Source organism: Hyperolius riggenbachi, chromosome 1 (genome assembly GCF_040937935.1).
Source record: "Hyperolius riggenbachi isolate aHypRig1 chromosome 1, aHypRig1.pri, whole genome shotgun sequence".
Lineage (NCBI taxonomy): Eukaryota > Metazoa > Chordata > Amphibia > Anura > Hyperoliidae > Hyperolius > Hyperolius riggenbachi.
In genome coordinates, this window is record NC_090646.1 from 666,424,740 (window position 1) to 666,446,842 (window position 22,103).

Here is a 22,103-nt window from a genome sequence, read left to right on the forward strand (position 1 = left end):
GAATGTGTTATGGAGGGCAAGTCTGCCATTCATTCAACTGTGTGAAACTTTCGATGGTACTTTCTCAATAACATAGTGACTGACCACGGGTAATGGCCAGGGAATCCAGGTTCGATTCCGGCCTGGAGTGGGAGCCTAAGAAATGGCTACCACCACCACACATCCAAGGAGGGCAGCAGGCAGGCATGCACGTCCTGAGGTAGTTACCAAAAATAACAATACAGGAGGACTTTCAAGGCCCTGCTAAGTATGTGACATGAATCAACTTTAAATCCTTTAACGAGAATCTGTTATGGAGGGCAAGTCTGATGGTGCCTTCACTGCGATTCACCAGGTTGGTCTCCTCCTCAAGGAGGCGAGAATCTTTTATGGAGGGCAAGTCTGCCATTGTGACCACTGACCATGGGTAATGGCCGGGGAATCCTTCCTGGTATGATTCCGGTCCGGAGTTGGAGCCTAAGAAATGGCTACCACCACACATCCAGGCAAGGAAGGCAGCAGGCATGGCATGCCCGCCCAGAGGTAGTGACCAAAAATAACAATACAGGAGGACTTTCGAGGCCCTGCTGTGTATGTGAAATGAATCAACTTTAAATCCTTTAAGGAGAATCTGTTATGGCGGACAAGGATGACACCACTTGCCTTCCTTTTACGAGAATCTGTTCTGGAGGGCAAGTCTGCCATCCATTCAAGTGAAAGGTATGCACTGACTGCCAGGTATAATACAATGTGCAGTCACAGATGCAGGTAAAGGTATGCAGTGACTGCAAACAGCCGTTTGTGTAGTGACGGCCGTGCTGGACTGGTGCACACCATGAAGAGAGTGCAGGTGATGGTGGCTTTACAGCCCATATGGTCGCCTGGCTGAGGTAGCTGAATGACAGAACAGTGACTGTCCAGCTGATCAAATTTGGTCTGACCACAATGAAGCAACGACCTTATTATCTTTGGTGAGCCAACCCCCGAGACACTCATATAGCCGGTGGTCATTGCTTCATTGTGAAATGCAAGCCCCTTCACCGCAGCAAGGTAATGATCACGAAGGGGAATGGGCACATGTACATGCCTTTTGTTTTGTTGTTGCAGCCGCCTGCAGTGCAGCCAGAAAAATTAGGCAGTCATGTACACGCACTAGAAAAATTATTATAGCGGCCGCTGCTAGCAGCGGCCTAAAAAATTCAGGAATCCGCCTGGAGTCCTGGACCTTGTTGGTGGTGGAGGAGAAGGCAGTCAAGCGGCCGGCGGGCAGAGGTGCTGTGTGGGGAGTGACTTAGTCTTGGGGCAGGCAGTAGACATCCGGGATCCATGCCTCATTCATTTTGATAAAGGTGAGGTACTGAACACTTTTGTGACTTAGGCGACTTCTCTTCTCAGTGACAATGCCTCCAGCTGCACTGAAGGTCCTTTCTGACAGGATGGTTGCGGCAGGGCAAGAGAGAAGTTGGATGGCAAATTGGGACAGCTCTGGCCACAGGTTAAACCTGCGCACCCAGTAGTCCAAGGGTTCATCGCTGCTCACAGTGTCTACATCACTTAAGGCCAGGTAGTCGACTACCTGCCGGTCCAGGCGTTGGTGGAGGGTGGATCCGGAAGGGCTACGGCAAGGCATTGGACTAAAGAATGTCTGCATGTCCGACATCACCATGAGATCGCTGTAGCGTCCTGTCCTTGTCTGCGTGGACATGGGAGGTGGATTACTGGTAGTGGTACCTTTACTGCATTGTGCCGTCACATCACCCTTAAAGGCATTGTAAAGCATAGTTGCCAGCTTGTTCTGCATGTGCTGCATCCTTTCCACCTTCAGGTAAGTTGGTAACATGTCCGCCACTTTGTGCCTATACCGAGGGTCTAGTAGCGTGGCCACCCAGTACAGCTCATTCCCCTTAAGTTTTTTTTATATGGGGGTCCCTCAACGGGCTGGACAGCATGAAAGACGCCATCTGCACAAAGTTGGATCCAGACGTACTATCCATTTCCTCTTGCTCTTCCTCAGTGACGTCACGTAAGGCCTCTTCCTACCCCCAGCCATGAACAATACCACTGGACTGTGGAGCAGCACAACCCCCCTGTGACGGCTGCTGCTGTTGTTCTTCTGCCGCCGCCTCTTCCTCCTCCACAGAAACACCTTCCTCATCATCCGAGTCTGACTCCTCTTCTTCCCCACACGACTCTTCTTCTTTCTCCTCCTCCTCCCTCTGTGCTGCCACAGGTGTTGAGGAAACATCTGGTTCAGATGAAAATTGCTCCCACGACTCTTCCTGCCGTAACTGTTCCTCTTCATGCTCCTCCACAGCTTGATCCACCACTCTACGCACGGCACGCTCCAGGAAGTAAGCGTAGGGGATCAAGTCGCTGATGGTGCCTTCACTGCGACTCACCAGATTGGTCACCTCCTCAAAAAGCCGCATGAGCCTGCATGCATTTCGCATCAGTGTCCAGTTGTTGGACCACAACATCCCCATCTCCCCAGATTGTGTTCTTCTACTGTAATTGTACAGGTACTGGGTGACGGCTTTCTCCTGGTCTAGCAGGCGAGAGAACATGAGCAGGGTCGAATTCCAGCGAGTCGGGCTATCGCATATCAAGTGTCTCACCGGCAAGTTGTTTCTCCACTGAATGTCTGCAAAGCGTGCCATGGCCGTATAAGACCGCCTGACATGCCCACACAACTTCCTGGTCTGCTTCAGGATGTCCTCTAAGCCTGGGTACTTTGACACAAATCTTTGAATGACCAGATTCAGCACATGTGCCATGCAGGGTACATGTGTCAGCTTTCCCAAATTCAAAGCGGAAAGAAGATTGCTGCCGTTGTCACGCACCACATTGCCGATCTCCAGCTGGTGCGGGGTCAGCCATTGCTCCACCTCTTTGTTAAGAGCAGCCAGGAGAGCTGGTCCAGTGGGACTCTCCGCTTTTAGGCAAGACATGTCTAAGATGGCGTGACACCGTCATACCTGGCATGCAGCATAGGCTCTGGGGAGATGGGGCTGTGTAGCTGGAGAGGAGGAGATGGCAGCACCACTAGAGTTGAACTGCCACTCAGGCAAGGAGGAGGAGGATGACAGCGAAGAGGATGTAGCAGGAGGAGAGGAGGTGTCACAAGTAGGTCCTCTGCACACCGCTCACCCCGGAGATCAATGAACGGGAAAAAACGTTCCCGTTGATCTAAGCCCCTCCCCCCCCCCGCCCCCCCGCAATGATCGGCTGCTTCTGTGAGAAGCAGCGCAATCATTGCGGGAAAAAAAAAGTTTCCCAGCCTCATAACACTTCCTGCAAACGTACTTCCTAGGCTTGCAGGTCGCATGAGCAAAAAGTTACTGTGGCCATCTTGTGGCCAAATAGTAAAACTACACCCTAAAGCATTTTTCATATACAAATACATTAGTTTTACACTATAAATTAACTCATTACCTCCCACACTCCCCAATTTTTTTTGTTTTTTTTGTAATTAAAAAAAAAATAAATTACAATAAAAAAAATACATAAATAGTTACCTTTTAGGGACTTAACTTTTTAAATAATTATGTCAAGAGGGTATAACACTGTTACTTTATAAACTATGTGTAACGATCGGTGTCAGCACACAGAGAGAATCTGATTTTTGGTGATCTGCAGTATCACCAACAATACAGATATATACCTGATTATTGATGATCTGCAGAATCACCAATAATACAAGTATAACTAACCTCTGGACACCTGATAAAGTGTAAGTGTTTTGGTGCAACAGTAGGCTGTCTCCCGTGGGGCAGAAGACGCAAATAACAATGAGCATGGACCACCTGAGGAGCAGGTGGCCCTTGACTGTATGAAAAATATCTCCTAGTAAAGGGCTGGAGATAACCTGAGAGCCAGTGATTCCCTGTAATGCTGGTAATCAGACTATACTGCAGTCAAAGGACTCCTAAGGGATAGAGCCCCTGACTGGACTGCAGAGAGGCCCCTCTGAGGAACAGGGAGTCTCTGCAGCTACCTGACACCTAGCAGGGCGGGGTCACAGGTAGTACAGACAGACTTAACACCCAAGGAATGAGTGACAGCCAGAAGAGTCAGTCAGGCCAGGTCGGCAACACACGAGCAGATAAGGTACAGAGACAGAAGGCTGATTCGGTAACTAGGTACAGGCAGGGTTTGGCAACAGGTAATCAGATATGCGTAGGTCCCGAATCAGAAAGCAGGAGAGAGGTCAAGAGAGCAATAGGTCATAACACGTTATCAAGCAGAGGCCTAGTCTAGAGTGTGAGGTCCGTGGTCTCAACACCCAGGAACTGGTCTAAAGTATAACACAGCAATAACACAGTATTCCTAAGCTTGGGTGTGTGGTCCTTGGTCACAACACCCTGGAACTGGTCTAAAGTATAACACAGCAATGACACAGTATCCCTAAGCTTGGGTGTGAGGTCCTTGATCACAACACCCTGGAACTGGTCTAAAGTATAACACAAGCGTAATCTGGCTAAGTGTGAATTCCCAGGTCCACCTGGTTCTAACACACTGTGGGATCTGACTATGGTCTGAGTGCTCACACGTATGTATTCGCAACGGCAGACAACCTGAGACTGACCAGCGAGATCTATATATAGTGCAGCGCTCCTCAGCGCCACCCAGCGCTACTCAGCCAATGACAATCTGCGCTGGGATCAGCTGTCCTCTTGGCATAAAGGTCCTGCCTTCTAGTGCACGCGCGCGTAGCTCTCCATCTGTGTGCACTAGAAGGCTCAGACACACCAGACGCATGCTGCTGTGCGGAAACCGCCGGTCTGAACGCGGAGACAGCCGCCCCGCCGCCAGACCGCGCTGTGGCATCTCCACAATCCTTTACACTATGGGCTTGTAAATAGGGATGGACGCAAAACTGAAAAAAATGCACCATTATTTCCAAATAAAATATTGGCGCCAAACATTGTGATAGGGACATAATTTAAACGGTTTTATAACCGGGACAAATGGGCAAATACATTTCATGGGTTTTAATTACAGTAGCATGCATTATTTAAAAACTATAATGGCCAAAAACTGAAAAATAATGAATTTTTTCCCACATTTTTTCCTATTTTCCCATTAAAACACATTTAGAATAAAATAATTCTTGGAATAATGTCCCACCTAAAGAAAGCCTAATTGGTGGCGAAAAGAACAAGATATAGTTCATTTTATTGCGATAAGTAATGATAAAGTTATAGACGAATGAATGGAAGGAGCGCTGAAAGGTGAAAATTGCTCTGGTGTTTCAGGGGTAAAACCCCTCAGTTGTGAAGTGATTAAGTAGCTTTGTGCACACTAAAAGATGCACAAAGCTACATCGCACACTGCAGATAAGGCACACTAACCTCAGGTAAGGCACACTAACCTCAGATAAGGCACACTGACCTCAGGTAAGGCACACTAACCTCAGATAAGGCACACTAACCTCAGGTAAGGCACACTAACCTCAGATAAGGCACACTGACCTCAGGTAAGGCACACTAACCTCAGATAAGGCACACTAACCTCAGGTAAGGCACACTAACCTCAGATAAGGCACACTGACCTCAGGTAAGGCACACTAACCTCAGATAAGGCACACTAACCTCAGGTAAGGCACACTAACCTCAGATAAGGCACACTGACCTCAGGTAAGGCACACTAACCTCAGATAAGGCACACTGACCTCAGATAAGGCACACTAACCTCAGATAAGGTTAGCGCTGTAGTTTGTGCCCACTAAGTGATAAGGCACACTAACCGGCTTAACGCCAGTTAGTGAATCATGCCCCAGGTGTTTCTGACATTATTGTCAGATCTGACAAGATTAGCTGCATGCTTGTTTCTGGTGTTATTCAGACACTACTGCAGCCAAATACAGTGGGATGTGAAAGTTTGGGCGATACTGTTAATCGTCATGATTTTCCTGTATAAATCGTTGGTTGTTACGATAAAAAATGTCAGTTTAATATATCATATAGGAGACACGCACAGTGATATTTGAGAAGTGAAATGAAGTTTATTGGATTTACAGAAAGTGTGCAATAATTGTATAAATAAAATTAGGCAGGTGCATAAATTTGGGCACCACAAAAAAATAAATGAAATCAATATTTAGTAGATCCTCCTTTTGCAGAAATTACAGCCTCTAAACGCTTCCTGTAGGTTCCAATGAGAGTCTGGATTCTGGTTGAAGGTATTTTGGACCATTCCTCTTTACAAAACATCTCTAGTTCATTCAGGTTTGATGGCTTCCGAGCATGGACAGCTCTCTTTATCTCACACCACAGATTATCAATTATATTCAGGTCTGGGGACTGAGATGGCCATTCCAGAACGTTGTAGTTGTTCCTCTGCATGAATGCCTTAGTGGATTTTGAGCAGTGTTTAGGGTCGTTGTCTTGTTGAAAGATCCAGCCCCGGCGCAGCTTCAGCTTTATCACTGATACCTGGACATTAAGCTCCAGAATCTGCTGATAGGCCTGGTGCACACCGAGTGTTTTTTGTAGCGTTTTCCAAACCGCTTCCGCTTGGCTAATGTATTTCAATGGGAAGGTGCACACCAGCAGTTTGAGGTTTTTAGCAAACCGCAAATGTGGGTCCTGCAGCATTTTTTGCGGTTTGCAGATGCATTTCTGCCTCAATGTAAAGTATAGGAAAAGCTCAAACCGCTCTGGAAAACGCTATCAGAGTGGTTTTCCAGGCGTTTTTGTTACAGAAGCTGTTCAGTAACAGCTTTTACTGTAACAATATTTGTAATCTGCCACACAAAAACGCTCGTCATGTTTAGAAAACGTCTCTAAACATGCCTAGAATTGCTCTGAAATCTGCTTCAAAAACCTCTAGCGTTTTGCGGATCTGCTAGAGGTTTTTGGTGTGCACTGGGCCAAACTGAGTGTAATCCATGCGTCCCTCAATTTGACAAGATTCACAGTCCCTGCACTGGCCACACAGTCACCTGTGTATGCAGGTCAGGGGTCACTGAGCTCACCAATGCAATTTAAGTTCCAATAATTAGTTCTAAAGGTTTTGGAATCAACAAAATGACAACAGTGCCCAAATTTATGCACTCAATTATTTTATTTAAACAATTATTGCGCACTTTCTGTAAATCCAATAAACGTAATTTTACTTCTCAAATATCGCTGTGTGTGTCTCCCATATGATATATTTAACTGACATTTTTTATCCAAACAACCAACGATTTATACAGGAAAATCATGACGATTAACAAGGTTGCCCAAAGTTTCGCATCCCACTGCAGAAGCAAGTAAATAGGGCAGCCTCCATATACTTTTTGCTTTAAGTTCCCTATAACTTGGCTCACTGGCTCCCTATCCGTCTCAGGATAAGTTTCAAGATTCTATGCCTGGCGTATAAATCTGTGCACAAAACATGCCCTACCTACATCTCGGAGCTTGTACACAAGTATACACCAGGTCGCCCCCTCCGTTCCTCCAACGACCTTCGCCTCACCACCCCGCGCATTTCACACTCCCATGCCCGCCTGCAGGATTTCTCAAGAGCTGCCCCCACCCTCTGGAATGCCCTTCCACCACCCATCAGACTTGCTCCCTCTTTCAACACATTCAAGCAAGCCCTCAAAACCCACCTCTTTATGATGGCCTACCCACCTCCTACCACACAGTAACTCTCTAAGGAATATTTAACAGCCCCCCCTAGTGTTTCCACCCCTCCCTTTAGATTGTAAGGCTCTGGCAGGGTCCTCCACTCCCTAGTGTAATCTTCAGGATCATGTGCTCCTGTCCTATGACAGCCTGTACTTGTATTACTGGGACTACCTAACCAACCCATATTGCATAATTATGTATTTTGTACAATTTGTATGTATAACTTTGTTCTATGTGTATAACCCTATGTATGTCATCCTTGTATCATTGTATATATTTATTGTCCAGCGCTGCGTAATATGTTGGCGCTTTATAAATACAATAAATAATAATAATAATAATAACTTGCTTCAAGCTGAAATTATTAGCATCATGAGCATCACTTCCCAGCATGTAAAGTTTCTAACCCCTGCAGGGGGACACAGAGGCGCGGCGCTTAGTGATCCTGGATGCTGCATGTAGTTTTCAGAATTTCATGAAACAATGGGGAAAATCGGGTTTGGAATGCAGCATTCAAACAGCTGTAAGCGATCATATGGGCGATGTCCATTCATTTGAATAGAAGAACAGTGCTTAAACGTTTAGCCCCGCAGCCAATTGTTTAGTGTTTGAGTGTTTTCGTTTTTTTTGTTAGGTGTGGCCATTTGTACAGCGATTGCGGCTTTGCTCCTACATCACACAGGATCAATCCCCTCCTCTGCGTGCTACACCCGGCCATCATTGCTTCATACATGCTCTACCAATCAAATAGATCATCTCCATTGCACCATTGTGAATTTCCTGTCATTCTCCATGTGGAGGGATCAATAAATGTCTTTATACATTCATGGAGATTTGCACCATTACAATATACCTGTCAGTAATCCTGCGCTTACCATGTCAGGTTCTGCGGCCTCCGCTGGCAGCGCATCTGGAACTTCCGGTGCGGCTGGCCGCGGTGGCAGGGATGGAGTCAGCGACGTTCTTGCGGGGATCCGGCCGCATGATACTCGGACTGTAAATGAGGGCGGACGCATGCGCTGTCAGCGTCGCTCCTCTTATGCTCTAAGGAAGTGTGTCAGCTGACCAGCTGTCAGCTGACATGCTGGACTCCACCTCCGGTTCCTGATTGGCCAAGCCGCTAGGAGGCGTGTTCTCCTGGCTTCTTAAGAGCTGTTCTGACACTTGCTCACTGTCTGCTCTAGCTAACACTTCGCATTGAAGGCTTCAGACCCTAGTCAGTTCTGTGTGTGGCTTGAACCGGCAGGACCCCGGGGATTCCATACTAGCTCAGCATATATTTATATTGATTACTTGTGTTTGACTATTGTCTGTTTCTCTGACTTCTCTTTACCTGCCGATTCAGTACCTTTGCCAATCTGATCTGTTGCTGACCTCTGCCTAATTACACACTTAGATTTTGCCTGCCGATTTTGTACCTCCCTCATCTGATATGTTGCCAACCTGTTTTGTATGACCATTCTCTATATCTGTATTCAGTGTTAGTACTGCCTTCTACTATCACTGCCTGTAAGACATTTCCCTTTCAGGGAACGTTTAAATATTGTCTGTCTGCTAGTGCTCACACACACTAGCAGATCGTTACAACACCTTTGAGAAAAAGTGACCTCTATAGTCACGAAACATGCGTCAGGCTGCATTCAATGATATTGCTGTGAAATATTGATGGTGTTTAGTTGTCTGTCCTATGGAGTTATTGATGTAATTTATTAAAGAGTACTTTAAGTTAAAAATGACAGAACCTCTGTCTGAATGAAGACAGCATGTGTGTGTGTGTGTGTGTGGTGTGTGTGTGTGTGTGTGTGTGTAGTGTGTGTGTAGTGTGTGTGTATAGTGTGTGTGTGTGTGTGTGTGTGTAGTGTGTGTGTGTGTGTAGTGTGTGTGTGTGTGTGTGTGTGTGTAGTGTGTGTGTGTGTGTGTGTAGTGTGTGTGTGTGGGTGTGTGTGGGTGTGTGTGGTGTGTGTGTGTGTGTGTGTGTATGTGTGTGTGTGTGTGGTGGGGGAACAGGGTTAAATACTCACCCGTCTGATGTTGTCAAGGAACAGGTGACTCTCTGCCCCCTCCTTGGCAGTGCAGTGGCGGCCATGTTTCCGATGACTCCTGAAGCTCTTCAGAAACCTCCACCTGTGTGGCCTTGGCCCGCCCCCAGCTCAGCAGCGCCCAACCAGGCTGTGAGTGCGAGTTAGGGCGGGCCCCGGCCATGCAGGTGGGCGTGGCCAGAGCCTCAGCAGGGAGGATGTCAGAAGGAGAGGTGAGTATTTAACCCTGCAACCCCCCCCCCCCCCCCTTCATCATTCAGACATTTTTGATTTAGGCACTCTTTAAAGAGACACTGAAGCGGAAAAAAAAATTATGATATAATGAATTGGTTGTGTAATACGGATAATTACTAGAATTTTAATAGCAAAGAAAATATTGTAATATTTTTATTTTCAGTTATATAGTGTTTTTTATAACATTGCATCATTCTCTAATATTTGCAGTTTAGACACTACTCAGCATTCTAAATGGGTTCAAAAGTTCACTAGCCTGCTCTGTAAAATCTTCCCTGCAGAGGGAAAAAAGATACATTGGGCTTGATTCACAAATCCGTGCTAACAGTTTAGCACGCGTGTGCAAAACAGTTAGCACGTGGAGTGCCGTTTGTGGACTTTTGGGCACGCAAATTGCGCGCGCAAAAGTCCGTGATCGCACGAATCGCCGGCTCTTTGCGCGCGCAAAAGTCCGCGAACGACACTTCACTAACTGTGCTAAACAGTTTGCACAGCTTTGTGAATCAAGCCCATTGTCTTTTAAAGCTTATTATCACAAGTGTCTGGCATAGCTCTCTGGGACTTTGAAAGTTGTGGAGCTTAATGGCTAATTTGCATAGATAACAACTGGAGTTTCTTAGCTCTTCCTTTACTGGAAACCATATTAGACTCATATCTCCGCTACTAATGCTTTTTTTTTCTTAGCTGTACTACACATACAAATCATTATATCATAATTTTTTTTTGCTTCAGTGTCTCTTTAAAGGCTATGTTATGATATTATTATATGCTTTGTAAACCCTCAGTTTTGTTCCTTTTTTTGATATTCATGTTCATGTATATACTGTAGAGAGGAGGCGTGATACTACTTGTTCTCTAGTTTATTATACTTGTTCTCTAGTTTATTATATAAAATGTGGGGATTAGTATACCCCCTAGACCTGTGTGTTATCATTGATATAGATTGGTGTGCAGTTTCCCAATCATATTTTGTCCCTGCCCCCTAGTGGTGCTCAAATACCCCTTTTTAAAATTCGAGTTTGGTCGAATTCGAATAGTAAATTATTCGAGGTCAGTCGAATATTCGAGTCGAATAATTTTTACTATTCGATTCGACCTCGGACTTCGAGCTCACTATTCGAGTCGGTATTCGAGCTCACTATTCGAGCTGACTATTCGAATTGGCCTTAAATAGCTTCCAACACTTGTTTTGAGGGTGAATGATGCAAGAAACATCTTTTTTTCCAAGTAACAACAGCAAGTGATTATGTGGGGATGTTCCTTTAAAAAAAAATGTGGAAAGAGAAGTTGTGTCCTTAATTTTGTTCAGTACTGTTACTGTATATACTTGTTCTTCTTCTTCTTTATCTTTCTTCTTCTTCTTCTAGATCTTCTTCTTCTATATCTTCTTCTTCTTCTTCTATATTGTCTTCTTCTTCTTCTTCTTCTTCTTCATCATCTTCTTCTTCTTCTTCTTCATCATCTTCTTCTTCTTCTTCATCATCTTCTTCTTCATCTTCATCTTCTTCATCTTCTTCTTCTTCTTCATCTTCATCTTCTTCATCTTCTTCTTCTTCATCTTCTTCTTCTTCTTCATCTTCTTCTTCTTCTTCTTCATCTTCTTCTTCTTCTTCTTCATCTTCTTCTTCTTCTTCTTCTTCTTCTTCTTCATCTTCTTCATCATCTTCTTCATCTTCTTCTTCTTCTTCTTCATCTTCTTCTTCTTCATCTTCTTCTTCTTCATCTTCTTCATCTTCTTCATCTTCTTCTTCTTTTTCATCTTCTTCTTCATCATCTTCTTCATCTTCTTCTTCATCTTCTTCTTCATCTTCATCTTCTCCTTCTCCTTCTTTTTCAATATCGTCTTCTTCTTCTTCACGTATTTCTCTTTTCAATTTTTTTTTTAAAGAAATGCAGCTATTTTTGAGCGTAACAAATAGCTGGTGGGCGCACGCATGTTGGAAGCGCCATTGTATGTGCTCCCTGGCAGTGGAAACACAAAGACAGCAGGAGGTAAATTCAGCAGCAGGAGGAGGAGGATGAGTGTGTGGCAGCAGGCAGTCAATGAGGCAGGCAGCTCGCCGTGACATAATAGCCCTGGTACCTAGCGGTGATACCAGGGCTGTAAATAAACACAACAGGAGGTCCCAGACAGCGGTCGTGCAGCCCACATTGTGTCCAATACACAACTGGGACAACACAGTTTTCAACCCGGGCACCTCAGAAAAATTAAACCTTTTTTTTTTTTATGGTTTTTTGGTTTTTGGTTTTACAACCAATATAGCTATTGTTTGACGTAATAGCTGGTGGCAGAGTGGCAGCAGAAGGTAATTCTGTGTACCCTGGCAGTGGGAAACACAGACAGACAGCAACAGCAGCAGGAGGAATGGAGGAGTAATGTGAGCAGCTATTGTTTGACGTAATAGCTGGTGGCAGAGTGGCAGCAGAAGGTAAATCATCTGTGTAGTGTACCCTGGCAGTGGGAAACACAGACAGACAGCAGCAGCAGCAGCAGGAGGAGGTATGGAGGAGCAGTGTGAGTGTGGCAGCAGGTAGGCAGCGTGACATAATAGCCCTGGTACCTAGCGGTGATACCAGGGCTGTAAATAAACACAACAGGAGGTCCCAGACAGCGGTCGTGCAGCCCACATCGTGTCCAAAACACAACTGGGACAACACAGTTTTCAACCCGGGCACCTCAGAAAAATTAAACCTTTTTTTTTTTTTATGGTTTTTTGGTTTTTGGTTTTACAACCAATATAGCTATTGTTTGACGTAATAGCTGGTGGCAGAGTGGCAGCAGAAGAAGGTAATTCTGTGTACCCTGGCAGTGGGAAACACAGACAGACAGCAGCAGCAGGAGGAGGAATGGAGGAGTAGGCGAGCAGCTATTGTTTGACGTAATAGCTGGTGGCAGAGTGGCAGCAGAAGGTAAATCATCTGTGTACCCTGGCAGTGGGAAACACAGACAGACAGCAGCAGCAGCAGCAGGAGGAGGTATGGAGGAGCAGTGTGAGTGTGGCAGCAGGTAGGCAGCGTGACATAATAGCCCTGGTACCTAGCGGTGATACCAGGGCTGTAAATAAACACAACAGGAGGTCCCAGACAGCGGTCGTGCAGCCCACATTGTGTCCAATACACAACTGGAACAACACAGTTTTCAACCCGGGCACCTCAGAAAAATTAAACCTTTTTTTTTTTTAATGGTTTGTTTGGTTTTGGTTTTGCAACCAATATAGCTATTGTTTGACGTAATAGCTGGTGGCAGAGTGGCAGCAGAAGAAGGTAATTCTGTGTACCCTGGCAGTGGGAAACACAGACAGACAGCAGAAGGGCAGTACACAGCAGCCCACTGTAGGTGTAAAATGTGTGGCTGCAGGCGACGTAATAGTCAAAGTGAACCAGGCTGAGCAGGAGCCAGGAGGTGGTAAAGGGTGGTAAGGCACATTAACGATGGTTCCGGCAGCCAGTTCATGTCCCCCTCTCGCCGACAACAGGGGCCAGGAACTCGCCTTCCACCCACGCCTGGTTCATCTTGAGAAACGTCAGTCTGTCCACAGACTTGTGAGACAGACGTGAGCGTTTCTCGGTGACCACGCCACCAGCTGCACTGAAGCAGCGCTCGGACAGCACGCTGGAAGGGGGGCAGGACAGCACTTCCAGGGCGTACTGCGCCAGCTCGCTCCAGATCTCCATGCGCTTGACCCAATACTCCATGGGATCAACAGGGGCATCGCTGTCAAGCCCGCTGTACGACCCCATGTAGTCAGCCACCATGCGGGTCAGGCGCTGGCTGTGACCGGAGGAGGATGCTGCTGCATGCATCTCCTCTCTAGTCACTGCTGCCGGAGCCTCTACAGTCCTGTAGAGCTCGTGGCTGAGAGACAGCAGGTCTGTGGGGCGCTTGCTGCTGCTGGATGCAGGCACCTGCTGCTGCCTCTGTGCTGGCTGCTGGACAGTGGGGGTGGAAGGCTGGGGGGAGGCTTCCTCCAAGCGCTCAACAAGGGCCTGCTGCAAGCTCCTTATTTGTTGCGCTGGGTCTCCTCCTGCAGGCGGCAGGAACTGGCTCAACTTCCCCTTGAGGCGTGGGTCCAACATCATGCTGATCCAGATGTCCTCCCTCTGCTTCATCTGGATCACCCTGGGGTCCCTGCGCAGGCACGTCAGCATGTGCGCTGCCATTGGGAAGAGGCGGGCCACGTCTGCTGGCACATCGACGTCAGTGCTGTCCTCATCCTCCTCCTCTGCCGCCTCATCCTCTCTCCACCCCCGCACCAACTCAGCTGCGCTGTGCTGATCCCCCTCATCAGCAGCCAGGTCAGGGACCTCCACCAAGTCCTCTTCCTCCTCCCCCTCAGAGGTGGACTGCGCAGCTGGTTGCCGCTCCTGCTGGTCCAAGGCTGCCGCTCCCTGTTCCAGCAAAGCATCGAGGGCCCTGTTCAGCAGAGAAACCAGGGGCACCCACTCGCAGACCATAGCATGGTCCCTGCTCACCATGTTTGTGGCCTGCAGGAAGGGAGCCAGCACAAAGCACACCTGCTGCATGTGCCTCCAGTCATCATCGGGGACGATGGACGGGATGTTGCTGGTCTTGTCCCTTCTCTGAGCTGCGGAAACAGTGGCCAGGGCAAGGTACTGGTTGACAGCGTGCCTCTGTTCAACCAGACACTCCAACATCGCCAGGGTGGAGTTCCAGCGAGTCGGAACGTCAAGGATCAGCCAATGGCGTGGCAGATCCAGCTCCTTTTGCACGTCTTCCAGGCTCGCACAGGCTGCAGCCGAGCGCCGGAAGTGACGCACAACATTCCTTGCCGTTTCCAGCAGTTCGCCCATCCCCTGGTAGGTGCGCAGGAACTTCTGCACCACCAGGTTCAGCACGTGGGCAAGACAGGGGATGTGGGTCAGGTTTCCCCTGTCTATTGCGGCAACCAGATTGGCCCCATTGTCGGCCACCACCTCTCCGACTCTGAGGCCTCTGGGGGTCAGCCAAATCCTCTCCTGCTCCTGGAGTTTGGCCAACACATGGGTTGCCGTCAGCTTGGTCTTCCCAAGGCTGACCAAGTGCAGCAGCGCTTGGCAGTGGCGGGCCTTCACGCTGCTGCTGAGGCGGGGGGTTTGGCCAGGTGTGCCGGAGGATGGCAGAGGATCGGAGGAACCTGCTGCAGTTCCCCTGACCCTGCGGGGTGGCACCACCCACTGTGTTGCTGCTGCTGCTGTGCCCGCTGCTGCTCTCCCATCCTCACCCCCTTCCACCAAGCTGACCCAGTGGACAGTGAAGGACAGGTAGCGGCCTGTCCCGAAGCGGCTGCTCCAGGAGTCCATGGTGACGTGGACCCTTTCACCAACCGCGTGCTCCAGCCCTCGCTCCACATTGGCCATCACAAAGCGGTGCAGTGCAGGAATGGCCTTGCGGGCAAAGAAGTGTCTGCTGGGGAGCTGCCAGTCTGGGGCTGCGCAAGCAAGCAGCGCACGAATGTCGCTCCCCTCCTGCACGAGCGTGTACGGCAGGAGTTGGGAGCACATGGCCCGTGCCAGCAAGCCGTTCAGCTGCCGCACGCGACGGCTGCTGGGAGGCAGAGCCCTAACCACCCCCTGGAAGGACTCGCTCAAAAGGCTCTGGCGTGGCCTTTTGCTGACACGGGAATCAGCAGACACAGCAGAGGAGGCCACTGAGGACTGGCTGCCAGAACAGGCCTCAGTGTCGGCGGCAGGAGTTGCAGAGGGGGGAGGAGCAGTGCGTTTCCGCACTCCTGCTGGTGCTGCTGGAGGAGCAGGAGGGCGTGTGGCTGCTGTTGCTGCTGCTGCTGCTGAAGGCTGTGCAGTGATGGGTGTGGTGCCACTGCCAGCACCAGATGCCTTCAGCCTCTGGAACTCCTCATGCTGGTGGAAATGTTTAGCCGCAAGGTGGTTGATGAGCGAGCTGGTGCTGAACTTTAAGGGGTCTGCACCTCTGCTCAACTTCCGCTGACAGTGGTTGCAAGTGGCGTACTTGCTGTCCACAGTGGGCATGGTGAAAAAGCGCCAGATTGGTGACAGAAACATCCCCCTACGGCATGGAAGCGCTGCTGCCTGTCTCCCTGTGGTGGTTGGGGGGGGGGGCTTGGGTGCGGCTGGTGGTGGTACTGGCTGATGCTGCTGCTGCTGCTGCTGAGCCTGAGACACCAGCAGGCTGTGGGACGCTGCCAATGCTTGCAATGATGCGCCTCCTTGCAAGGCCCACAAGCGCATCCTCCTCCTCCTCCTCAGAGCTGCTGAGGACGACATCCCCTGGAGGTGGTGGCACCCAGTCTCTGTCTGTCACCGGGTCATCATCATCATGCCCCTCCTGAAACATGTCCTGCTGGGATGATGACCCCCCAAACTCCTCTCCTGATGCATGGATGGGACGCTTGACTGTCGCCACAGTCTTGCTGTCCAATCCCTCCTCCCCCAAAGTGCCCATCAGCATCTCCTCCTCAAAATCGCCAACAACAGCAGACAATACCCTGATGGTGCCTGGGGTAAAAAGACTGCTGAGTGACAGGTCGGCGACTGATGGTGAACTGGCCTCCTCCCCAGGCCCTGCTGGGCGGCTGCTGCGAACAGGGGTGGTGGTGGTGGTGGTGGTGGTGAGGGTGGAGGCCTCGGATGCAGAGCTGATGGCGGGCTGCTCATCCTCCGTCATGAGTTGCACCACAGTGTCTGCATCCTTTTCCTCAATGGGACGTTTCCGACCCGGCTGGAGGAAAATGGGAGCAGGTGCTACACGCTGCTGCTGCTGTGTCTCTGCAGCGTGAGTTGCAGATGCTCCTGCTGGGCGGCGCCCAAGGCGTCCACGGCCAGTGGCTATGGGAGGAATGTTAGCCACTGACGCTGCTGCTGCGGAACTGTGCATGGTGGCGCGCCCGCGGCCGCGGCTTGCCACAATGCTGCTCCCTCTCCTCCTGATTCCCTTGCTGCCCTTCCCCTTGCCCAAACCGCGCTGGCTGCCACTTCCAGACATCTTCAATGTTTTGGGCGTATAGACAAAAGTTTTTTAAAAGGGCGGGTGAAAAGTGGGGTACTTTAATGGAGTGGGTTGGTTGATGAGGTGACTGAGTGAGTGTCCCCTAGTACAGTAAGTAAGTAGTAACAGTCAGGAAGTACAACTAGCAGTTACAATAATCAGTAGTAATCACAAGTAAATTTAGTGTGTGTACACTCAGACAGTGAGTGCACGCACGCAGGAGCTAGTAGCCTATGAACACAGTGACTGAGTGTCCTAGACTCCTAGTACAGTAAGAGTAAGTAGTAACAGTAAGTAGAACTAACTAATTACAATAATCAATCAGCGATCAGAAGGAAATGGAATGTGGGTGTGTGTACACTCAGACAGTGAGTGCACGCATGCAGGAGCTAGTAGCCTATGAACACAGTGACTGAGTGTCCTAGACTCCTAGTACAGTAAGAGTAAGTAGTAACAGTAAGTAGAACTAACTAATTACAATAATCAATCAGCGATCAGAAGGAAATAGAGTGTGGGTGGTGTGTGTACACTCAGACAGTGAGTGCACGCACGCAGGAGCTAGTAGCCTATGGACAGTGACTGAGTGTCCTAGACTCCTAGTACAGTAAGAGTAAGTAGTAACAGTAAGTAGAACTAACTAATTACAATAATCAATCAGCGATCAGAAGGAAATGGAGTGTGGGTGTGTGTACACTCAGACAGTGAGTGCACGCACGCAGGAGCTAGTAGCCTATGAACACAGTGACTGAGTGTCCTAGACTCCTAGTACAGTAAGAGTAAGTAGTAACAGTAAGTAGAACTAACTAATTACAATAATCAATCAGCGATCAGAAGGAAATGGAGTGTGGGTGTGTGTACACTCAGACAGTGAGTGCACGCACGCAGGAGCTAGTAGCCTATGAACACAGTGACTGAGTGTCCTAGACTCCTAGTACAGTAAGAGTAAGTAGTAACAGTAAGTAGAACTAACTAATTACAATAATCAATCAGCGATCAGAAGGAAATAGAGTGTGGGTGGTGTGTGTACACTCAGACAGTGAGTGCACGCACGCAGGAGCTAGTAGCCTATGGACAGTGACTGAGTGTCCTAGACTCCTAGTACAGTAAGAGTAAGTAGTAACAGTAAGTACAACTAACTAATTACGATAATCAATCAGCGATCAGAAGGAAATAGAGTGTGTGTTGTGTGTGTACACTCAGACAGTGAGTGCACGCACGCAGGAGCTAGTAGCCTATGAACAGTGACTGAGTGTCCTAGACTCCTAGTACAGCAAGAGTAAGTAGTAACAGTAAGTAGAACTAACTAATTACAATAATCAATCAGCGATCAGAAGGAAATGGAGTGTGGGTGTGTGTACACTCAGACAGTGAGTGCACGCACGCAGGAGCTAGTAGCCTATGAACACAGTGACTGAGTGTCCTAGACTCCTAGTACAGTAAGAGTAAGTAGTAACAGTAAGTAGAACTAACTAATTACAATAATCAATCAGCGATCAGAAGGAAATAGAGTGTGGGTGGTGTGTGTACACTCAGACAGTGAGTGCACGCACGCAGGAGCTAGTAGCCTATGGACAGTGACTGAGTGTCCTAGACTCCTAGTACAGTAAGAGTAAGTAGTAACAGTAAGTAGAACTAACTAATTACAATAATCAATCAGCGATCAGAAGGAAATGGAGTGTGGGTGTGTGTACACTCAGACAGTGAGTGCACGCACGCAGGAGCTAGTAGCCTATGAACAGTGACTGAGTGTCCTAGACTCCTAGTACAGTAAGAGTAAGTAGTAACAGTAAGTAGAACTAACTAATTACAATAATCAATCAGCGATCAGAAGGAAATGGAGTGTGGGTGTGTGTACACTCAGACAGTGAGTGCACGCACGCAGGAGCTAGTAGCCTATGAACACAGTGACTGAGTGTCCTAGACTCCTAGTACAGTAAGAGTAAGTAGTAACAGTAAGTAAAACTAACTAATTACGATAATCAATCAGCGATCAGAAGGAAATAGAGTGTGTGTTGTGTGTGTACACTCAGACAGTGAGTGCACGCACGCAGGAGCTAGTAGCCTATGAACAGTGACTGAGTGTCCTAGACTCCTAGTACAGCAAGAGTAAGTAGTAACAGTAAGTAGAACTAACTAATTACAATAATCAATCAGCGATCAGAAGGAAATGGAGTGTGGGTGTGTGTACACTCAGACAGTGAGTGCACGCACGCAGGAGCTAGTAGCCTATGAACAGTGACTGAGTGTCCTAGACTCCTAGTACAGTAAGAGTAAGTAGTAACAGTAAGTAGAACTAACTAATTACAATAATCAATCAGCGATCAGAAGGAAATGGAGTGTGGGTGTGTGTACACTCAGACAGTGAGTGCACGCACGCAGGAGCTAGTAGCCTATGAACACAGTGACTGAGTGTCCTAGACTCCTAGTACAGTAAGAGTAAGTAGTAACAGTAAGTAGAACTAACTAATTACAATAATCAATCAGCGATCAGAAGGAAATAGAGTGTGGGTGGTGTGTGTACACTCAGACAGTGAGTGCACGCACGCAGGAGCTAGTAGCCTATGGACAGTGACTGAGTGTCCTAGACTCCTAGTACAGTAAGAGTAAGTAGTAACAGTAAGTACAACTAACTAATTACGATAATCAATCAGCGATCAGAAGGAAATAGAGTGTGTGTTGTGTGTGTACACTCAGACAGTGAGTGCACGCACGCAGGAGCTAGTAGCCTATGAACAGTGACTGAGTGTCCTAGACTCCTAGTACAGCAAGAGTAATTAGTAACAGTAAGTAGAACTAACTAATTACAATAATCAATCAGCGATCAGAAGGAAATAGAGTGTGTGTTGTGTGTGTACACTCAGACAGTGAGTGCACGCACGCAGGAGCTAGTAGCCTATGAACACAGTGACTGAGTGTCCTAGACTCCTAGTACAGTAAGAGTAAGTAGTAACAGTAAGTAAGTAGAACTAACTAATTACGATAATCAATCAGCGATCAGAAGGAAATAGAGTGTGTGTTGTGTGTGTACACTCAGACAGTGAGTGCACGCACGCAGGAGCTAGTAGCCTATGAACAGTGACTGAGTGTCCTAGACTCCTAGTACAGTAAGAGTAAGTAGTAACAGTAAGTACAACTAACTAATTACGATAATCAATCAGCGATCAGAAGGAAATAGAGTGTGTGTTGTGTGTGTACACTCAGACAGTGAGTGCAGTGCGCACACGCAGGAGCTAGTAGCCTATATGAACAGTGACAGTGAGTGTCCCTACGGGTACAGTAAGAGTAAGTAGTAAGTAAGTACAACTAACTAACAATAATCTATCAGTAATCAGAAGGAAATAGAGTGTGTGTACACACAGACAGTGAGTGAGTGCACACACGCAGGAGCTAGCTAGTAGCCTATAAACAGTGACAGTCAGTGAGTGTCCTACTCCTAGTACAGTATAACTACAATACTATTAGTAAAGGACAGCAGAAATACTGGTATAGATGAGAGAAATAAACAGAGGACAGCTGCCCACAGAGGCAAGGCCCCCCTGAGGCCTAAACCTGTAAGCTTGCAGCAGCTGCCTGTCTCTAATGTAACACACAAGCTACTAACTAAAATACAATGTCTATCTAACTAACAACAATATAGGTGTATATGGCAGGTGTAGGTGAGCAAAAACGCTAGGTAAATGACCACAATAGAGCACTTGCTAAGCCAAAGCACAAAGGAGCAACTCTCTCTCTGTACAAGTCTCAGGCAAGCATGGAAAAACCTAACATGGCGGCCGCTATTTATAGGGTAGGGGCTGGCCAGGGTCCCCCTCTGTGATTGGCTGCCGTCAGAGGGCCTGGGAGCCCTCTGATTGGCTCTAAGGACATCAATCTGGGCTATGACGCTATTCGAGCTCGGTACCGAGCTCGAATAGCGCTGGGTTGCTCGAATAGCTCGAATAGTGAATGGGCTATTCGAGTGTACTCGGATAGCCCATTCGAATAGCTCCAGCTATTCGGAGCTCGAATACCGAGCTCGAATAGCTGAAAAAGAGCTCGAATATTCGAGCTACTCGAATATTCGAGCTCTGCTGAGCACCACTGCTGCCCCCCACACACACACATAAAACACACACCCCCCTTTTATCTGCAAGCTTATTGGAGGTTTAAAGTCGCCCATCACAGTGCTCGGGCTAATTGATGTTTAAAGGTATTTAGATCTCAAACCCAGTGACTGAGCTAGGAATTTTATACCAGTTATTTATATTATTTATTGGTTCAGTTAATTTGAATAATTTAATTAAGTTTTAATGTTCAGTTAACCTCAATAAAAGTGCCAATAGCCATTAAACTGCCAATATTTGTGGTCTGGTTATTCTTAGCTAGCCTTAGTTATGATCATTTAATAATAATAATAATAATCTCATACAATCCCGGGCTTGGCATTTGATAGGCTGCTGAAATTGCTGGAAATTCTCATCGAAAAGCTCATTCAAACCCCAAGAAAATGATAGTCATGTTGTCCTGGCATTTCACATTTACACTGGGGTGATCAAAAGGCAAACAGCAGCTCTAGCAGCAATACCCCACTCTGCCGAAAGCTTAACAGAAACAGACGGCACATGCTTTGCAGTAGTTTACTACATCCCTGTTCATCCTGGGCCAATAAAACTGTCTCCGAATACAGGCAAGTGTCTTGCGGACACCAGAGTGTCCTGTCAGGGAATTATCATGTGCGGATTTCAGCACATGTCCCCTGAACGCACTCGGGACCACAAGCCATTTGGTATTCGCATGTGATCTACCGGTAGGGGGCTGTACAGACTCGCTGTACAGTCTCCCACCTTCCCAGTACACCTTAAAAGCGGCCCGTCTGCGAGGGACTTAGAGGCTTGCTGCCTGAGCACCTCCAGGCTTGGGTCGCTTTGTAGTGCTGCTGTGAGGACGCTGTCAGTTTCAGCCAACTTGCTCATGTCACACGAGGCCAGTGGCTGAAAGGTCTCATCCCTGCGGTCAGAGGAGGGGGAGGAGGCCGGAACCCCCTCCACCTGTTCTGAGCTCGGGTTCTGAGCAGTACAGCTGCGTGGTACTGCTAGCACAGGTACACCTTCAGAAGGGCACAGACGGGCATTACTCAAATCATCGTTGCATGCATTAATGACATTGACAGGTATAGACATTTTTTCATTACAGACAGGTTGTACAGTAAACTCAGGTACAGTTACATCATCATCACAACAGACAGTCTGCACATCAAACTCAGGTGCCTTTGAAGCAGGCACTATTGAACCG

The 22,103-nt window shown here is 47.9% G+C and overlaps 1 protein-coding gene across 2 annotated transcripts in view; it reads right to left on the reverse strand.

The window, feature by feature from the left end:
* LOC137532399 (gamma-crystallin-3-like) overlaps nucleotides 1-22,103 on the reverse strand; it is a 198,810-nt gene that overhangs the window by 89,338 nt on the left and 87,369 nt on the right. Inside the window, exon 1 of one of the 2 annotated variants that reach the window (XM_068252841.1) lies at nucleotides 8,471-8,627. The exons of the other annotated variant lie outside the window; for it this stretch is intronic. Within the exon in view, the coding sequence (XP_068108942.1) occupies nucleotides 8,471-8,611 (141 nt within the window). The 5' untranslated portion in view covers nucleotides 8,612-8,627. Of the gene's footprint in view, nucleotides 1-8,470; nucleotides 8,628-22,103 lie in introns of those variants that run through there. 2 annotated transcript variants of the gene reach the window in all.